Below are 13682 nucleotides of genomic sequence, written 5' to 3' on the forward strand. Positions count from 1 at the left end.
GGGCACTTTAACCCCAATAAATCTCAGCCCGTCAATGTTCAGTCTGCATAAGGAAGAACAATGACATATTTCAAATTGGAGGCATCCTTGTGAACAAGGAGATCTACCTTAAAGAAAGACTACCTGCTGAGGGTATGCTCTGAGAATCAGCTTCTGATTCTTTTATTTTTTTGAGACAGTCTGTTCTGTTACCCAGGTTGGAGTGCAGTGGCACAATCTTGGCTAACTGCAGCCTCCGCCTCCTGGGTTCAAGCGATTCTCCTGCCTCAGCCTCCGGAGTGGCTGGGACTACAGATGCATGCCACCACGCCAGGCTAATTTTTGTATTTTTAGTAGAGACAGGGTTTCACCATGTTGGCCAGGCTGGTCTGAAACTCCTGACCTCCTGATCCATCTGCCTCAGCCTCCCAAAGTGCTGACATTACAGGTGTGAATCACCGCACCTGGGCTTCTGATTCTTTAAAAACCCCAGGGATGCCAGAGGGGAACAAGAGGTAACACTTGGGAATCGCAGCTGCTCTAATTCTAATCCATATTCTCCATTCACATCTGTCAACTCAACCCCATGAGATGACCCTTCCCAAGGTACTTAAAGACAGGACAGGCTGAGAGCTCTGCAATCATGGTAATAATTACAGGCATGGCTATGTGAGTATTTTACACACATGGCCTTATTTAATCTCCAAAATTCTCTGAGTTAGGAATTATGATCTCCATTTTCCAGAGCAAAAAGGGGAGGTGTACACAAGCTATGTAACATGCCCAAGTCACAGAGCTGGTAAGCAGCAGAGGTGGGATTTAAACCTACCTATGTCTAACTTCTTATCTAAGTTTCCCAGAAGGCCCTGCATGGGAGATTTATACAAATAACTGAGGCTGGGGGACATGATTCATGAGGGCTCTCACCAGGAAGCAGCTGACGTCTATGAGCAGGACAGTGGGGATGCCACCAAAGGTGACCCCCTGGAGCACGGTGCTGTTTTTGGCCGAGTTGTAGCAGTAGGAGTCGTTGAGCTGGTTCCTGAGGCCCAGTCGCTCACGGATGGTCACCGCCTTGGACTGCCACAGCTCCAGGAATGGAGAGTCTGTCATCGTGCCTGTCTTCCCTGGAGCACAGGGCAACAGAACAAGGCAGATGTTCAGGGCTTGAATCTCTTACAGTTTCCCACCAGTGCTGGCAGGGCCAAATGTGGGCGTTTCCCCAGGGACTGGTGGGGCACAGGGAGCCAGCAGCAAGGAGTCCGGGGGAGCCAGACATTGGACCTCTGCGTGCCTGGCAGTGTCCACAGAGAATGGCTCCATTGTGGGACAGTCCCGGGGAATCAGATAGTCAGGGTGAATGGCTCACCCAGGACACAGCAGGCAGATCCCCAGAGGGGGTGACATGGAGAAAGAGAGAAACAGAAGTTGCTGCAGCTGCTGGCCTAAGAGGTCCTGAAGTTTCTCTAGCCTCAGGGACTCGTGATGGGAAAATCACTCTTGCAGAAGCCACTGACAGATCTGGAGTACAAGCAGGGGAGAGGGAGAAAGGACAAAAAGGCAGGAAGAGAAAAACAGGGATAAACAAACAGGGAAGAAGGGAACATCCAAGTATTCACAATGGTCCATCCACACGAGCCGCAGACAACACCTCACTCCCACTAATCACAGAATGTCAGAGCTGGAACCCCAGAAATGGGCCCATCTGCTATACTTGGAAATTAAGGCTCAGAGGTTTAATAACCTGCCCCAAGGTTAAGGAGCTGGTCAGGACAGAATTGAATCCCAAACCCAGTGTGCTGACTCTTAGATGCCAGTTCCTCTTTTTACTTTGTCGCAGAGGAGAAAACAAAGGGAGTTATCTAGGGTAGAAAGGGGGAGGGAGTCGGGAGTCTCAGGGCCTCCTCAGGGACCTCTGGGTCCCCCAGCTCCACCCTTTCACACACACATACACCTCCTGGGTACCACTGGTCTAACTGCAAGGCCCAGCATTTCCAAAGCAAACACTGCTCCAGGCTGGGTTGCAGATCTTCCTTCCCAAGGCTCCTGGCACCCCTGGTGAAGCTAATGGAAATCTCCAGTGTCTGTCCCCTGACACCAGAGGCCCGGGAGTTACTGTCCAAGTTCTGGCCAGCTTCTCATGCTGTGGGTGAAGGGCCAGAAGACATGTTCAGCCTGGCCTTGCTTAAGCTCCCACCTGCCCAAATCTGGTGAAACTAGAATTCCCAGGAGATTTCTGCTAAGTCTGGTCCTTCTAGCTGTTACGGGGACAAAGATCTTGAGGACAAGAAGAAAAGATACAGAGAACCCAAACAGATGTTTGGATACCTAGTAGTGCTGGTGGGGTGTGCGCTGGGAAAGCCCTGGGCCTTCAGTGCTGGGGACAATCACACACGGACACCTACACATGCACACAGAGACACACACGACCGGAAGTACAAGAAGGGTGAATAAGTGGAAGGCCCAAGGGCATGGGAGCATCCCTCAGAATGCCAAGTCACTTTCTCGACCTTCTAAGAGACTTGGCAACGGCTGGAGGCAGTGGGGGTTGTGACGCCAGAGTCACGGAGCTGCTGGCTCTGAACAGAGTCACAAAAGTGGCCTCTGGAACACAGATGTTCTCGGCTTCCTTTTACACCCCACCCAGTGGCACCACCCAATGGAACACCCCAGCCCAACACTTCCAGGCCAACACCTGCCCCCAAACTTACCAGATGCCAGGGGAAGGAAGAACTGCCAAGGGCCCGTTGGAGGGGTCCTCAGTTGGAGCTGTCTCTGGCAAAGGCAAAAGCAGCCCCAGCCAACTTCCAAGCTGCCAAGGGCCAGGCCTCAGTCCCAACACTCATTTCCTACCAGGCCTTCCTGAGCAGTGGGTCCTGGGGTACCAGCCTGTACACTTTCCTGAAGGATCACAGACACCTAGCATCACATGGGAGCCACCCCTTTCCAGTTAGTGGTCTGGATGGAAACCCTCCAGCACATGTCCCTGCACACATGCCGCCCATACTGAGCTTTAGGTTCTGCCCAGTGGGCTCCCTCCTGCCTAATCTCTCCCCAAACTCCCAGAACTGTTTCTCCATCGTCAGTGTTCCTCTGTGCAACTGGACTCCTCTTTCTTTGGCCTGCACCACCTGCGGCCCCAGCCTCTCTCCTCTTCACCAATGGTCAAGGACCTTCGGTGGCTAACAGAGCAGCCCTCTCCCACAGAAGCCCTGGAGGCTGTGGGCTCACAGTAGGACCCCAAGCAAAGGACTTCACGTGGGCCCTGAGGGCTAGCGCTGCTAGGGAGTCTCCCCAAGGCTTCCCAAGAGTTAGAATCAGGAAAAAGGAACACAGCAGCATAAACAAGGAAGGCTTCAAAAGTGAAGTGGAAAGAAAAAACATCCCCATAAGATGCTCACAGAGGGAGCATTGTCCCTGGAAAGGGGAGGGTACTGTGGAGGTGCTGGGAGTGGCACACCCTCGCCAGAGCTGCAGAGAGAGGCCTCCTCGGAGGGAAAAATACCCGCCACTTCTCTTCCCCTCCAGGCCCAGTCATGCCTCTAAGTAACTCTCCTTTTGCCAAATCGGCTCCCCAGGGTCGTTTGACAAAGTTTAATAACAACTCAGGGAGATAGCTGGCAAATACTATAAGTCTGGGATGGAGGTAAGGCCAGGTGGCCAGTCCTGTCTGCCCTCTCCAATGAGCACCCAGGTTAGGGCACAGCTCTGGGGATCCACAGTCTCTCTCAGACCTTTAAGCTCAGTCCCAGCCTGTCCCTGCCCATTAGACACCTAAAGTCTGGATACCACTGAAACAGCTCCGTCCCTCTGGCTCTCAGCGGGACAGCTCCTCTGCATCTTCACAAACAGGCACGCTCTCCAAGGGCAGCTGGGAACACAGCCACCATGGGGCAGCGCTGCCAGGCTGAGAAGGCAGGGGGAGGGGAACACCCAGCTGGCAGGATGTGGAGGAGGCCAAACCAGTAACCAGGCACTGTGGTTGCAGTGGCAACACCTGAGTGAGAACCCTTGGCAATATTCAGTCATCCTAGATGTGTGTGAATGCCCAGCACTTATCTGTGCCCTCCAAAAATTCTCCATTCGGCCCATATTCCTAGCCAATATGCTGAGGGTAGTAAAGCCAAGAACTGCTGAGGCCCAAGAGCCAGAGTGGCCAGCAGGTGACCTCACTCTTCCAACCCAAAGTTCAGCCCAGGTGCACCCAAGCGTCTGATTGTGGAAGCAGGAGGGACAGGGCTAAATCCAACAGCTGGTGTGAATTTGCCAAAGTCAACCACCAGTGCTAACCCACTACCAGTCTCCACCAGGCAAGGACTGGCATGAAGGCCAATGTGATGAGCTCTAGAAATGCCAGCAGAATGTTGCAGGAAGTATGTGGATATTGTTGGTTCTTGCAAGAAGGCCCTGTACAAATTCAGGGTAATTTTATCACCAAATCTTTCAATCCTATGGTGATGAGATCAAAACTACAAGCAGCTCCAGGCTTCGCCTCAGGAGCTAACTCTGGTCTTTCAGATGCACAATAAGATTGCAAAGTAAAGTACAAACTTCTCCTTACGGCCACACCGAAAAGACCCTGTAACCTGGACAACTGTTTACCTCTATCCCCGAGCACAAAGGGAATGACACAGCCCCTGGCTGAAACGAGAGGCAGTGTGGCTCAGGGATTCTGCGAGCAGGCTGGCGTTAAGGTCTCAGCAGCAGGCAGTTCAAACAAGCCGCCTAACCATTCTGTGCCTTGGCTACCTTCTCCAGGAAATGCAAGTGGTGACTTTCTCTCATGGGGCTGTTGGGAGGCACACACCCAAAACAAGACCTGTAAAGCACTTAGCCAGGCCCTGGCAAGCAACTGGGAGCTGTCTGCCTTTATTTTAAGTCAGCCCTCCAGCTAATGGGAAACACAAGGGCAGGACCCACCTGGCGTCTTCTCTGTTAGATCCCAGTGAACGGCCAGGAGAGACTTTTGCCCCCACACTAAACAAAGGAGCCTTGGCTTCCCTTCATATCCCCCTGAAGGCACAGCAGACTTGAGGATGACCTGACAGGTGTCAGGGGAGGGTCAGCGGGTCCACCACTCTGTCCAACCCTGCCCCTGAGAACACCACCTGCCTGGGACATAATGACTGAGGCCCCTCCAGGGCCTCAGGTACCGAGTCTTATCAGGTGCTGGAACCTCTGCGGATTTAGTTTCTTAGCAGAGCTCGCCCCACTTTTCCCGCCCCCGCCCTTCCCCCCAGTCCCCCAGTCCCCGAGTCCGCAAGTCTCCAGCCTCCTTCCTCTGGACTCCGCCAAGGCTGCAGGAAGTGGTCATCCAGGGACAGCCCGAAGGGGGCCTCGCCTTCCCAGTGTTAGGAGACTCGGACGCCTGGCCCTTTCCCAGCCTGGCCTCGCACAGGGTCCAAGGAGCTCACGGCTGCGCTCCTAGTTAGGTGGGAGGTCGGACTCCGCTGACAAATCCCAAAGAGAGGGGTGGGGAAGGAGGCACCAGCCCTTAAAGCGAAAAGTTGGAGCCTCAGGGAGGGAAGGCCTGAAAAGCCGCCAGGAAGTCCCAAGGAGCGCGGGGCTGGAATGGGGGCGCGGGGTCCCCTGCCCTGACCCTCTCCTCCCACCCAATCCAGCGTGGTCACCCCCTCCTTGGGGTCGGGGGGTTTGGGGTCTGCTGAGGCTAGGAGCCGTTCCGGAAACAGACATTGGCGCGCACCCCGGAGTGGACCCGGCCCCGCGCGTCCCGGGAAAGGCGGAGGACGACATTCCCCCTCCTCACACCCCCTGTCCCTTGTACCTGCGGCGGCGGCGTGTCTGGCGGGACCTGGCCGGGCGGGGCGTGTTCCGACCACTTAAAAGTTACGAAGTGAAACTCCGGCGTCTCCTGCACATGCGCAGAGCTGCGTCCACCGCTTGCCCAATTTGGAGCCTTCCCCTGCGCCGGCGCGAGCCTGGACGCCGCCGACTGCGCGTGCCGCGGTGGTCCCCGCGGTCCTCGGCCCCCTGGTCGCCGCTCAGCCCCACAGCTGCTCCCGGAGGTCTGCAAGCCCCGGCCTGGCCAGCTCACGTCCAGGAGCCGAGAAGGGATCCGCCGGGGCGCACCCTCTTCCTTGTCCGGACACGAGCCCAGTCTCTGGACGCCTCCGGGAGACCCGGGCCAAGCACAGGGTGGTCGCGGCGCAGGGAGAGCATCTGCAAACGTTGGTCCCTGTAGTACTTTGAATTTACCCGAGGAGCTCTCAGGCCCGTCCCGGGGAAGTCGGGGTGGCGGGGTGGCAGCATGAGGAGCTCAGCCAGACTTAGCCCGCTCCTCGGCTCGGGGCAGTCGGGGACCGCGCGGAGCGCCCTGCAAGAGGCCGCGGCTTCCCTGCCGCTGTAGAAGGCCGGACCGTGAATGCCCGGAGGGTCTCTGTTCGGGCAAAAATGGGGGTCGCAGCATTTCCAACGCTCCCTGGGGCCAAGCCAGCTACTGCCCGAGCCAGGGCCGCCAAGGGCACCGACTCCAGCCCAGCTCTGAGAGCGCGGCTTGCCTTCCCGGCCCGGGGCAAGGTGCTTCCAGGGAGCCGGTGGCCTCTGCAACTGGACAGCAAGCACGCGAGGGCAAGGCCGGCCCGCCGCGCAAGGCGCTGCTGTGCGCTGCGCAAGAAGCGAGGCGGGGTTCCGGGAGGACCGCGCGCCCTGGGCATCAAGGAGCAGACCGCCCCCTCTGCAGGTCCCGGTTTCCCTCTCTTTGAAATCAGCGATTGGACCAAAGCTTCCTCCCGGTTCCTTTCCAGCACCAAATCTCTCTGGACTCTGAGCAGTTCTCACCCCGCATGCACAGATTTGCAGGTTCTCCGACCTCTCTTCCTTTTCTGAGCTTTCATCTTTTTCTGTAACGTTGTAAAAATATCCTCCTCACCTCCCTGTCCCTGATTCTAGCGCCAGTCTCTGGCTGTCCGGGGGTGGGGTGGGGAGGGTCTCTTCCTGCCTCTCTCAGTTCTTTTCTGTCCCATCTGGCTTCCTCCTTCTCTCCTGAAACCTCTAGCCACTAGTTAGTTCCCAGTTTTCCTCTGTGACCCCCACCCCAGGATCATCTCTGCCCTTGTCCCTGTGTAGCTGCACCTGGCCATCTCCCTTCCCTGCTCTCTTACCTCCTGCCAAGGACCCCACATCTGACCTTCTGCAGGGTCCTGGGTGTGGCCCCTGGACTCCCCGTTGGCTCCTCAGACTGGCCCTGTCCAATCTTCTTTCCACTCCCCACTCCCGGACCTGCCTGTCCTCCTCCCTTCCCTGTCTCAATAAATGGTGCCCCCACCTGTCTGATCTGTGCCATGGGTCCAGGCAAGTGCGTTCCAGTCTTGGTAGTTAGAATGCTGGAGCCACTGACAAAGATTTCAGAGAGAAAAAGGATTTCTAAATTTGTTCTTGAGTAGGTTAAGTTTACTTCAAAATCAAGGAAAGATCTTGATGGATCAGAATGTGAGTTGAGATAGTCACAGCCTTTGTTATGTCAGTTCTGTGAAGTGCTTGTAAAATCACTATTTTATTTTTTTTCTTTTTTAAGACAGTCTCTGTTGCCCAGGCTGGAGTGCAGTGGCATGATCTTGGCTCACTGCAGCCTCCATCTCCTGGGTTCAAATGATCCTCCCACCTCAGCCTCCCAAGTAGCTGGGATCATAGGAGTGTGCCGCCATGCCCAGCTTTTTTTTTTTTTTTAGTAGAGACGATGTTTCATCATGTTGGCCAGGCTAGTCTTGAACTCCTGACTACAGGTGACCCACTGATCTCAGCCTTCCACAGTGCTGGGATTAAAGGCATAAGCCACCTCACCCAGCCAAAAATGACTATTTTCTTAAATCCCCAGTAAAAGTATGAAAGTCAGTATTGTTTCTATTAAAAAGAGAAGAAAATGAAGCTTTAGATAATCTGGAATTTACAGCTAATAAGAGCTGTCTGTGCAGACTGGCAAGGAAGCCAAGATGTCCATGTCTCAGGCTGAGACCCTGAGTCAAGTTTACAGCTTAAAAGCCCCTATAATCTTGGCATTCTAACATGTTATATCCAACCTTATGGACATTTGCTCCTTTTGTCTGCTCAAAATCAAGGGAGTGACTCACATTCTTGGACATCTTGGCTTCTTTGCTAGTCTGCACAGCTCTTACAGCTAGCTATACATTCCAGATCCTTCAAAGCTTCATTTTCTTCTCTATTAAGTGTAGATGATGATTTTGATCACAGATTTTATTTTGATGCAAGTAGAATTGAAATAAAGCCCAGTAGCTATGCCCAGGAAAGTCAAAGTATCAAGAGCAAAAAGATTTCTATATCAATTCTGAGAGGACAGACACCACAGATACTAGAATCGGGATGCATTTTATTTTTTATTTTATTTTTGAGACAGAATCTCGCTCTGTTGCCCAGGCTGGAGTGGAGTGATGCGATCTTGGCTTACTGCAACCTCTGCCTCCTGGGTTCAAGCAATTTTCATTCCTCGGCCTCCCAAGTAGCTGGAATTACAGGCGTGCACCACCACACCCAGTTAATTTTTGTATTTTTAGTAGAAACAGGGTCTTGTCATGTTGGCCAGGCTGATCTTGAACTCCTGGCCTCAAGGGATCTGCCTACCTTGGCCTCCCAGAGTGCTGGGATTACAGGCATGAGCCATTGCATTGGCCCTGAAAGTGTTTTAATCCTAGTTTCCTGTATTACGTAACCAAGATCTTTACCAACTCTTGGCCAACTCAGGCTGTTTCCTTAGTTTTATAATCAGGTTGACCTGATTGTAAAACTAAGGAAGTTTTAGAAAATTACAAAATTTAGAAAATTACAAAATTACAGAATAAAATGTGTTTTATTCATGTTTTGCAAAGTCTTTATTATCTGGACTGGGGATGCACAACCCACACTTAACCCCAGGTCTTAGACCCAGAGTGGTGGTGAAGGAGTTTAGCCATGATCCAGTGACAGGACAAGAAAACAATGACACATTAGGGTTTCTGCCATTAGGTTACAGTATCTCCACACATGTAAGTGCTTAGAATATAGTGCAGTGAATTATATGAACAGAGAAAACTGAGCAAGGGCTCCCCAGTGGCCAAGGATTCTCATTCCTGTGAAGCAAAAACTAGGTGAGGTAACTTGTCAGAGGAAGCAAATTCAGGGCTCACTAGAGATCATAGAGATTTGTCCATCAGCTGTTCAGTCATCACCAGCTCTCCTGGTGCCCTAGAACACTTCAGAAACACACACAGGTCAAGTTCCTCCAGGCACCTACGGCTGAAACCTCCTTGGCACGAGCGCCCCATCCGAGGCACAGCTGCACTTCTGCACCCTCATGTTGGGCAGGCTGACCACCTGGGGCCTGGTCCTGCCTCCCTCCTTGATGCTGACAATCATGGGCAGTGAGGCAGTCTCTGAGGCGATGCACTGTCGCGGCCCCAGAACCGGCCACTTGAAGGCCAGGGCCTCCGGGGGCTGCGGGCAGGTGCCCACACACTCATAAGCCAGGAAGCCCAGGGGCTCCAGCACCCAGTTCTCTGCCCACTTCATCCCCTGCAGGTCAATGTACATTTCCTGGCGGCAGCAGCGGGTGCCCTCGGTCACTGGTGCTTCAGGGTCACAGTCACCCTGTGCTCTGTGGGGGCAAGGACAGGCAGGGTCAGAGGTCAGCTGGGAAGGCTAAGGTCAAAAGGCATCTGGGAGGGAGATTTATGATCCATCTCTTAAGTTCAAAAAGCTGAATGTTTGCTATATAGGATGGAAAGCTCGAAATAACTTGAAAATTAATAACTAATATTTACTGAGGACCTCCTAAGAGTCAGAGAAAGAATTTTATACATTGTCTCATTCATTCGCACAGCACTCTGAAAAGCTGTCCATTTCAGAATAAATTGAATTGCCTCTTTCTGTCTCTTTATTCAGGCTTGCCAGTTTGACGACCTCAGCACTTACCCATAGTCCCTGAGGTCCAGGGTGTGCAGCTCCAGCTGGGGCTCCCCACGCCCCGACAGCGTCCCCTGAGAGGCGAAGCGGACCAGCCTGTGGGCTTCGGACGTCCCCGGGCCCAGGTGCTCCCTCTGCACCGACACCTGCAGCAGCAGCGGCTGCCGGGACCGGCTCAGCTGCTGCCAGAAGTTCACGGCCTCGGTCACGTCGAAGGCCTTCCAGCCGCTCTCGTGGACGGACACCAGCCTGAGGACACGACACACGCGACACGGAGACCCAGCGCCGCGTGAGGGCGGGGACTGGAACCCGCTGAGGACCCCGCGCCGTCCTGCGCGCCCCCGCCCCCAAGCCGGGCCGAGCAGCCCCCTCGCCCTGCCGTGCGCTTCCGCGCGACCCCCACCTGGAGTCGATGAGGGAGGTGCGGTTGGAGCCGTCGTCGCGGACGCTCAGCCACTCGACGGTGACCCGGGCCCGGTGGCTGCGCGGGGACAGCTGCCCGTGCCTGTGCAGCGCGGCCCTCGGGACCGGCTCCTGGAAGAGCCGCAGCACCGCCTGCACCAGCTCGCGGTTGGGCGGCAGCCGCTGCTCCATGCTGAACACCAGCAGGTGCGTGCTGGCCTCGGACGCCAGGAACCTGCCGGCCACCTCTGCGGACAAGAGCAGGGTCAGCGGGGTCAGCAGGGCCTCCCTGGACTCCAGGGGAGCTCTGAGGTCGCAGCGCCCAGGATTTCTCCAGTAACCACAGGGAGAATTTCGGGGCTGAGAAACTGGTGGGCCGGGAAAGACAAAGCGCTCCCCACATACACCCCAATAAAAAAAAATTGCATTGAAGCCGTGTCCTACAGCAGTCACATGGAATTGGGGCTTGTTTACCAGCCGCTGCCATCCTCAGTTGGTAGGGGCAGTTTGGAGACCCTGCGCAAAGAGCTGGGGCTTCAAGTGGACAGTAACACAGCCTTCCCTAGGGGCAGGACTAGAAGGGGAGGGGAAATGGAAAGTGGGAGGCGGAGAACCCAAGTGGAAGTCTGTGATCACCAGCTGAGCTGTGCTTTTCTGAAGGGGCAGAGGAAGAGGCCTGAATGTGCTCTCATTTCCCTTTCTGGTGACAGAGCTCATGCCCAGTGTAATGTCCCCAAATGAAGGAACAGGAGCCAGGTGCCTATAAACTACTTCTGTGGAGCTACTGAGCCCTGAGGTCAGTGGCGGCGACCCATGCAACCCCCTCCTCAGAGGTACCAGTGTGTCATTAACACCCGAGGCTCCAGGCTGGCAGCCTGGTCACCTGACCAGCCAGCCATGGTGCTGGAGCAGTCACCCCTGCTGCCTGTTCAGGACAAGCATCCTCCTGTCCCCAGACACACAGCTTGCCTGAGGCACAGGATGGGTGTGGGTCTAGCTCTGGGCACTGAGGAGGTGACTCCCAGCCCCAGGGACATGAAAGGCTGCAGCTACACCCCTGACTGCCACGTATGACCCAGGTTTTCTACTTAAGTGCGGTATTTTTCAGTTACCCAAACACATTTCTATTTACAATGACTCATTTTGATGTTCACAATGCTATAAGATGGGCAATACATAGTTATACCCCAGTTCCACAGGAGTGAATGGTTGTGACGTGATTTTAAAGCAATATGCTCAAAGTGGAGCTCAGACCAGAGTGGCAGTCTGAGAACTGCCTGGGAGTCCTGCCTGTGTGGTTGCACACTGAGGCCCAGCCAACCTTAAAGGCCTGGCGCCTCCTCACTGCCCCTTAGACATGGCCCCCACCCTACTTCCCACAGACCTCTGCAAGGCCAGGAGACCTGTGACACCACCGGAGTGGGCAGAGCTGGCCCACTCCCCACCATGGGACCAGGGACAGCAGGGAGGGAGGGCCTCACCTTGGAAACGCTGGCTGAACCTCTTCCCTCGGGAGCGGTCCCTGTGGCTGCGCTGCAGCAGGGCCACGTACTGGGCCCTCACGTGGGCAGGGATGGCCAGCTCCTCCATGTCAGCCCTGTCCAGGACGGGCACCTCGCTGAGCTGCAGCTGCCTCAGCAGGCTGCCCAGGAGCTGCTCCCCAGTCAGGGCCGCCCCAGGGCCGGCCAGGGGCAGCACCCAGAGTACCCAACAGAGCCACAGGGAACGCATGGCACTGCCTGGAAGGAGTGGTGGGCAGAGTGGGACTGTCACCTAAGGAGGCTGCAGGAGGGTCTCAGGCAGCCGGGTGTGCTGAGAGCCAGGCCTGGGCAGCTACCTTTATAGCCTGGGATAGAGGGAGGAGGGATGGGGAGGGAGGGGGGAGGGAAAAAGGGAGCGAGGTCACACTCCTGGGAGCTCACAGCCAGACAGGTCCCTTAGCTGGGAGGAGGGGGCTGTCTAGATAAGGCAAGTCTGTCTGGGCTATGAACAGCTGGCTGTGGCTGTCTGCACAATGGTCATGAACCCCCAATGTGGGTTGCGGCCTGACCAGTTAAATTTAAAAGCTCATCTCCTAGAGTAGAGGTGGGCTCTCATTCTCTGCAAAAGGCTCCGTTCCCCCAGTTGCTGATAAGTGGACCTAAAGTCCTGTTCCTTGCTGTAACCAATCAACAGGAACTGGAACTGCTCAGGCAACCCCAGGGGTCTCTGACCAAGGGCCAATCCAGCCTGCAGGGATAAGCATTTGGGCTCCGTGCTCAGAGGGTCCTGGGGCCTCATGAGATCCTGAGCTGTGGTCCCCAGTTGTGAAACCAGACTTCCCATTGTTCTGGGGGGACCTTCTAGGCCAGGGAGCTCAGGACAAATGGGGTTTTGTCCAATAAGGAGCCTCATCCTCTCCCTCATCCCTGCTGTTCACAAAATCAGAGTTTAGAGTTGAAAGAAATATCCAGACTACCTTCTCACTCAATTTTTTTTTTTTTTTTTTTTGAGACAGAGCTTCATTCTTGTTGCCCTGGCTGGAGTGTAATGGCGTGGTCTCAGCTCACTGGAACCTCCCCCAGTTTTTGGGCTGAAAAAAATCTGAGGCTCAGAGAGATATCAGCTTCCCGAAGCTCACAAAGTTAACGATCAATGTTCATATAATTACAATTCCCAAAGTTCTCGGCACACTCAAATTATTTACAGCCTAGTTTTGACCTAGGCACTAAAGGGAGCCAGGTGGTCTCAATCCAAGTGATCAGGTCAATGCTGGGGCAGGGGAACAATCCCCCAAGACAGGGGACTCCTATCCTGAATGTCAATTTGTGGGCTGGTTGAAGAGTTTTGCTGGGGAAATAAAACAATTGCCTGATCAGCCAGGGGTAGGGCTACCAGATAAAATACAAGACACAATTTGGGACATAATTATACTAAAGACTTATTCATTGTCTCCCTGACATTCAAATTTCACCAGAGTCCTATATTTTTATTTGCTAGATCTGGTCACCCTAGTCAGAGGTCAGAAAAAGGAAGCGAATGTGGATTGGGAGACTGTTTACAATGGTCTGAAGTGTCGCCAGGAGGGAGGGCAGCCCCACCCTTTGTCATGCAGAAGAAGGAGCCTGGCTTCCCCAACTACGCTACCTGGGTCTGCCGTGGTTGGGCTTGAGATGGTAAAGTGGCTTCAGAAACAGATCTTCTGTCTCAGGGAGGAGAGTGGGACAAGGGAATGAGTGATCCCTAGCCTGACTCAGAACACATGTGGACCTGGCCCTGGGCCCAGAGCTAAGGACACTGGAGGGCAGTGGGCTGGCCATGCTGGGGAGAGGGAGAGGGAGCCCAGGTAGGAGGGTGGTGAGGAGTGGGGCCTGTGTCTCAGCTACCCTCCTGCTCCTGATGGGCCAGGA

General features: G+C 54.6%; 2 protein-coding genes across 13 annotated transcripts in view; both read right to left on the bottom strand.

Moving 5' to 3' along the window:
* TMEM63A (transmembrane protein 63A) overlaps positions 1–6578 on the bottom strand; it is a 34831-nt gene extending 28253 nt beyond the window's left edge. For 2 of the 11 annotated variants that reach the window (XM_037737753.1, XM_037737754.1), the window contains exons 1-3: positions 5765–6578; positions 2691–2880; positions 907–1106 (exon numbers count right to left, since the gene is read on the bottom strand). In XM_037737753.1, the coding sequence (XP_037593681.1) occupies positions 907–1092 (186 nt within the window). In that variant the 5' untranslated portion in view covers positions 1093–1106; positions 2691–2880; positions 5765–6578. Of the gene's footprint in view, positions 1–906; positions 1107–1348; positions 1501–2690; positions 4555–4581; positions 5187–5764 lie in introns of those variants that run through there. The other 9 variants (XM_037737752.1, XM_037737749.1, XM_037737751.1 and 6 more) reach the window with 9 other exon arrangements.
* Positions 6579–8785: 2207 nt separating this feature from the next.
* On the bottom strand, positions 8786–12104 carry LOC108302736 (left-right determination factor 2-like). 2 transcript variants are annotated; one of them, XM_037737760.1, is made up of 5 exons: positions 11775–12024; positions 10493–10541; positions 10295–10411; positions 9901–10140; positions 8786–9583 (listed from the first exon to the last, which is right to left on the bottom strand). In XM_037737760.1, exons 1-5 carry the CDS (start codon positions 12022–12024, stop codon positions 9220–9222), a joined length of 1020 nt encoding a protein of 339 aa, XP_037593688.1. In that variant the 3' UTR covers positions 8786–9219. The 2 variants fall into 2 exon arrangements, with proteins under 2 accessions (XP_037593688.1, XP_017381924.1); XM_017526435.2 differs by having other exon boundaries at positions 10295–10541; positions 11775–12104.
* Positions 12105–13682: the final 1578 nt, after the last annotated feature.

This window comes from Cebus imitator, unplaced genomic scaffold, assembly GCF_001604975.1.
Source record: "Cebus imitator isolate Cc_AM_T3 unplaced genomic scaffold, Cebus_imitator-1.0 Scaffold42, whole genome shotgun sequence".
Taxonomy (NCBI): Eukaryota; Metazoa; Chordata; class Mammalia; order Primates; family Cebidae; genus Cebus; species Cebus imitator.